This window comes from Elephantulus edwardii, unplaced genomic scaffold (assembly GCF_000299155.1).
Source record: "Elephantulus edwardii isolate Elephantulus edwardi_28Jun2011 unplaced genomic scaffold, EleEdw1.0 scaffold00007, whole genome shotgun sequence".
Lineage (NCBI taxonomy): Eukaryota > Metazoa > Chordata > Mammalia > Macroscelidea > Macroscelididae > Elephantulus > Elephantulus edwardii.
Genome location: NW_006399757.1, coordinates 32,291,073 through 32,296,346, shown reverse-complemented (window position 1 = coordinate 32,296,346; position 5,274 = coordinate 32,291,073). Strand labels below are relative to the sequence as shown.

Sequence of the window (5,274 nt, the reverse complement as noted above, 5' to 3'; positions counted from 1 at the left end):
CACTCTTATGCTGTCCTTTGCATCTGCAGTGTTGTTGTTGTAGTAGTAGTAGCAGTAGTAGTAGTGGGATTGAGAAGGCTGTGGTAAAAAATTGGGCTCCAGAAATTGTAATTTGGGAACTCATATGAATTTAAAATAATATTACATTAAATATTTTACATTATTTTCCCACTTAATATATCTATATCTAATAAGATGGCTTATGATTTCCTTTTTTCCTCAGCTTTCTTTGTTACCACTGTCTGTAAGTTTAGAGTTACTGTTTGAATCTCCTAAGAGAGTTTCCGTTGTGGTGGCTTAATCTGTAAAGACTGTGATGGTAACCCAAGGTTGTCCTTTCCAAGCAGTTTGCGTCCACCAGCAGCTCTGGGACAGAAATGTGAGCAGTCTCCTTCCTCGTGATTTACAATACTGGAAACCCAATTGAAGGTTAGCTATGATTTGGAACGGACTCAACAGCAAAAAGGTAGAAAGAACAGAGTTTCTAGAGCCCTGAACTATTTCCATGTTTTCCGAGCTAGAATTATTTTTTAAAACCCGCAAGTTGTGCTAAAATTCTAAGCCCCAAATTACCATTCATAAAAGATCTACAACTGGGGCAAGCAGATTCGGCTAAATAATCTAGTGCCATAGTATTTGCTAGGTATCAGTCAAGTATGACTCACAGCAATCCTATGAATGACAGATCTGAACCCTGCCCTATCCCATGCCTTCCTTACGATCTCTGACACACTTGAGCCTATTATTGTAGTCACTGTGTCAATCTACCTGGTAAAGGATCTTCCTCTCCTTCCCCATCTCGCTACTTTTCCAGGCATAATGTCCTCCAAGGAACAGCCTCTCCTAGCAACATGTCAAAAACATGAGAGATGAAACTTCTCCATGCCTGCCTCTAAGGAGCTCTCTAGTTGCACCTTCTCCAAGACATATCTGTTTATTTTTTTTTTTTTTTTTTTTTGGCAGTCCATGGGATATTCTTCCCCAAGGCCACATTTCAAAGGCATAATTCTTTTTCTTCTGTCTTCTTTATTCATTGTTCAGCTTTAAGCAGCATAGCAAGTGATTGAAAAAAAGCACGGTGTGAATCAGGCACATCTTAGTCCTCAAAGTAATATATACTTTCCCTGTGCAAGAATAGGTTTCTTTATTTCCTGACTGCTGGTATCAACTGTATTGATTGTGGATCCAAGGAAGATAATGCCGTTAACAGTTTCTATCTTTATCTACCATGACGTTTCCTATCTATCCAGTGGCAAGGATTTTTGTTTTCTTGAAGTTGAGATGCATTCCATATTGAAGGCAGCAGTGTCTGGTAGCTTAAATGGTAACGTACTGCGTTGCTGATGCAAAGGCAAGCAGTTTGAATTCATCAACTGCTCCAAGGGGAAAGAATGGGCAGTCTCCTCCAGGGTGAAAACCCGCTGGAAAATCAGCAATGGGTTGGTTCCAACATCACCACACATCTTAACTAATTGCTGTCTTTCTTTTATAAAGTAGCTGTGTTCCTCAAACCAAGAGGAATCCTAACTTCTCCGCAGACCCCTAACTCCAAACCAAACATCTCACTGCCTTGAGTCAGAGCTGATTCATACACGGAAGAGACTGCTTAGCGTTCTCCCTCAGAGCCTCTGGTGGACTCGAACCAGTAAGTATATGCGCCTTCTGTGCTAGGCGCACAACCCTCTAAGCTCTAAGCCACTAGGGCCCGGATTGGAGTTTGGTCCGGATCTCAGGCAGGCCCGCCTCTCCAGCTCCTGGCTGCCCCCTGCAGGCGGCTCTGGGCACGGTTCCGAGGCAGAGGCCAGGCGCGCGGAGGCGGACAGCACCGGCTAAGGTTCGGCTCAGATCACGGGCTCCAGCCCCACCGCCTGCGCGCAGAGACCCCCGACCATGGAGCGAGTGCTAATTGTGGGCGCCGGACTGACAGGCAGCTTGTGCGCTGCGCTTCTCAGGAAGGAGGCGTTCAGTCCTTTGCAACTCTCTGTGTGGGACAAGGCTGGGGACGCAGGTGGGTCCAGTCTAATGGCCGAAACTGGGGGAAATGAGGCCAGCACGATGCCCTAAATTCCTAAGCGTCTGGGGCAGATGCTGAGATGGAAATGCAGAGGGCTCATGATGAGGTAGCTGCGCGTGCGCGGTGCTCTCAGCATCACGTGACCGGAAGTTTCGCTGGTCCCCGGAGAGGTTCAAGGTCGCGCTGTTTGTGGCGGCGTGTGGGAAACGTTCTGGTTCAGGGATGCAGACTTTGGAGGGAGACTTGAGGGAGCCTGGGCAGAGTTTGCAAAGAGTAGCGCTGCCACTTTCTCTAATAAGCAGGCATTTGCTTCTTTTTAGTACAGTTTTTATTTCATACTGGTTTACTTACCAAGTTCATATACATTGTTTTTCACACCGGGTCTTTCCCATTTTCTTTACCCACCCCGCCCTCCACCCATCACATTGTGCGACTCTGTTTACCCCCACACCCCTCCTGTCCTCACCCCTCTGCCCATCCCCCCTTGGACCATCGTACACGTTCTACAATAAAAAGCAGGTATTTATCTTGGCCTTGTGGGCGCCTTTGTACCTTTCTTCAGACTACAAGGATTCCAAAGCGTCCATTAACCTAGTTAGTGCTTTGGAAGATCTAGTTTACAGAATCCTACAGTTCCCTTCTGCCCATCATCCCCATCTGAATGTAGAATGTTTCTATGAAAACAATCATAAGCCAAAATGGTCTAAAGCAAAGAAGCAATTACTCATTGACTTATCTGGGAAGAATTGTTGAATGTTCTCTTACTCAAAAAATAATCTACTACATCATAGCAAATAGATTATAACGTCTAACACTAACACATGGTAAAAACAGGAATGTATAACAACTATTCAATCATGTAAAATGAAATGATAAATGTCCAGTGCAGTTCCTAGGAGAGGAACTTGGAAAGCCCTGTTTTGCTGTGTGGAGTACATGTGGCTTCTGCTGCTAGCTGCAAGACAAACTAAGAACTCACCTCATTGTTACTGAGTTGACTCATAGGTGACAATATATCAGGTTTTCTTGGGGCTTCATGGTAAGAAACTGCGCAGCAATCATAAAGGCACAGGGTTCTAATCCACCAACTGCTCCACTGGAGAAAGATAGGCAGTCCCCTCTCATGCAGTTTACTGGCTGGGTAGTCAGCTGTGGATTGGTTTCTACTCAGAGGCACTCTTAAAAAGGTACATTGGAGGAGCTTACCCTAAGTCTTTCTCCTGTGGAGTGGATGGTGGATTTGAACTACTAGACAGACACCACTTTTGGGTTAGCAGCATAACTCCTATGGATTATGCCACGAGCACTCCCTATTACAATATTAGGTGCAATTAGAGTGCTGATGAGCAAGGGTGTCAGTCTAGAGACTAAGGTGCACCTGACCCAGGCCATGATCTTCACAATTACTTACTATGCATTAGACAATGACCAAGCCTTTGAGTTGTGGTGCTGGAGAAGAGCTTTCAACATACCGTGGACTGCCAAGAGAACTAACAGGGCTGTTAGTGAAACCAAGGGTAAAACCAAGGTGCTCCTTGGAGCCAAGGATTTTTTTTTGTCTCGCATACTTTGGGCAGTTAGCCAGGAGAGACCAGTTTTTGAAGAAGGACATCATGCTTAGAAGGGTGGAAGAACAGCACAGAAGAGGAGGACCTCTGATGAGATGGACTGACACAATAACTGGGGTCATGAAAGTGTGTTTCATGAGAGTAAGATTGACTCAGGATAGAGCAGTGTTCAGAGCTATTGTGGATAGTGTCGTGATGAGTCATAGTTGACTCAATGGCACATAACAACAATATGTTTGTAATAAATTTGGAAGTAAAACAGTGTATTGGATTGACTGCAAAGGCTCATTTTAACCCACTAAGACATTTTCCTGTGGTTTGCTTCAAGGGGGAAGAATGACTACAGCCTGCAGTCCTCATGATCCACAGTGCACAGTTGACTTGGGTGCCCAGTACATCACCTGCACTCCTTACTATGCCAAAGCACACCAAAGGTAAGTTAGTGGAAAGGGGTGGGATCTATCTTACAAGTTTGGTGTTTAAAATTCTCTGTTGTAATATGTTATTTGTACTATGTTGTAATGACCATTGTTGATGATGTTAGCAGTAACTTGAGTAAACTGGAAACAGTAATACCTGCCTCACTGGACTATTGTGAAGATTAGATAACATAATACATAGAACACATGCTTGTCGTGAGGAAGAGGCAAATATATACAATAAAATACAGTCTTCTTAGCCAAATTGAAAATTGTCAAATTTACAGAAACATAGATTTCTGTTAATTTTCATTTACTTTAATTTCTAATGTTTTTATAAATTTTAATTAGTTTACAGAGACTTAGGGTTTCCAGTTATTCATTGTTACATTTTCTCCTTGCCCCCGTCCCCAATTCACTCTTCTCCTTGAAAAGTAAAATAAATTCTCTTTATTATTATGCAGTCCCTCCCCCCAGGGCCACTAGCCTTCATTCTGGACTCCTGTCATGACAATAATACCCAATTATATACCCTTTTTAAACAGTTCTGTCCCTCATCTGTTTCAGTGCAGTATACATCATTCCTCCCTTCCTTCTCTGCCTTCCCTCAACCCCGATGTCAGTCCCATTTTACAACAGTGGCCCTATGCAGTATTTGTCCTTTTGTGACTGAGATATTTTACTCAGCATAATGTCCTCCAGGATCATACCCTTTGCATAATAATTCATTAATTTCTTGTTTTTCAGTGCTGCATAGTATTCCATTGTGTGACTATATTAGAGCTTCTCTGTCCATTCATTTGTTGATGGCCACTTGGGTTGTTTCCAGCTCTTCGCTATTGCGAACAAAGCCACAAAAAACATGGGTGTGCATAATTTCCAAATTTTGGGGGAAGATTATTTTTGGCTAATGTCTATAAAAAGATCTATAAGTTTCAAAAATACATCTGTTCTTCCCCTGATTTTTAAATTTTATTTAATACAACATAAACACTGATTTGATCATATGAAAGTTCCTAGTAGGAGTTAAAAGTATAACCCTTAAAATTTCCTGAAAGCGAATATTATCTTTTCAGAACTAAAGAATGTGTCTGCTTACATTGCATATCTATTGATTCGTTTCAGTTTTTATGATGAACTGTTAGCTCAAGGTATTTTGAAGCCTCTGACGTCTCCTATTGAAGGAATGGTAATTAAAGATGGAGATTCTAACTTTGTGGCCCCTCGAGGAGTTTCTTCAATTATCAAGCATTACTTAAAAGAATCAGGTGAG

The 5,274-nt window shown here is 42.7% G+C and overlaps 1 protein-coding gene across 1 annotated transcript in view; it reads left to right on the top strand.

Moving 5' to 3' along the window:
* The first annotated feature begins 1,890 nt into the window (after positions 1-1,890).
* RNLS (renalase, FAD-dependent amine oxidase) overlaps positions 1,891-5,274 on the top strand; it is a 394,216-nt gene continuing 390,832 nt past the window's right edge. The window contains exons 1-3 of the mRNA XM_006880318.1: positions 1,891-2,008; positions 3,911-4,016; positions 5,127-5,269. Coding sequence (XP_006880380.1) covers positions 1,891-2,008; positions 3,911-4,016; positions 5,127-5,269 — 367 coding nt within the window. The remainder of the gene's footprint in view (positions 2,009-3,910; positions 4,017-5,126; positions 5,270-5,274) is intronic.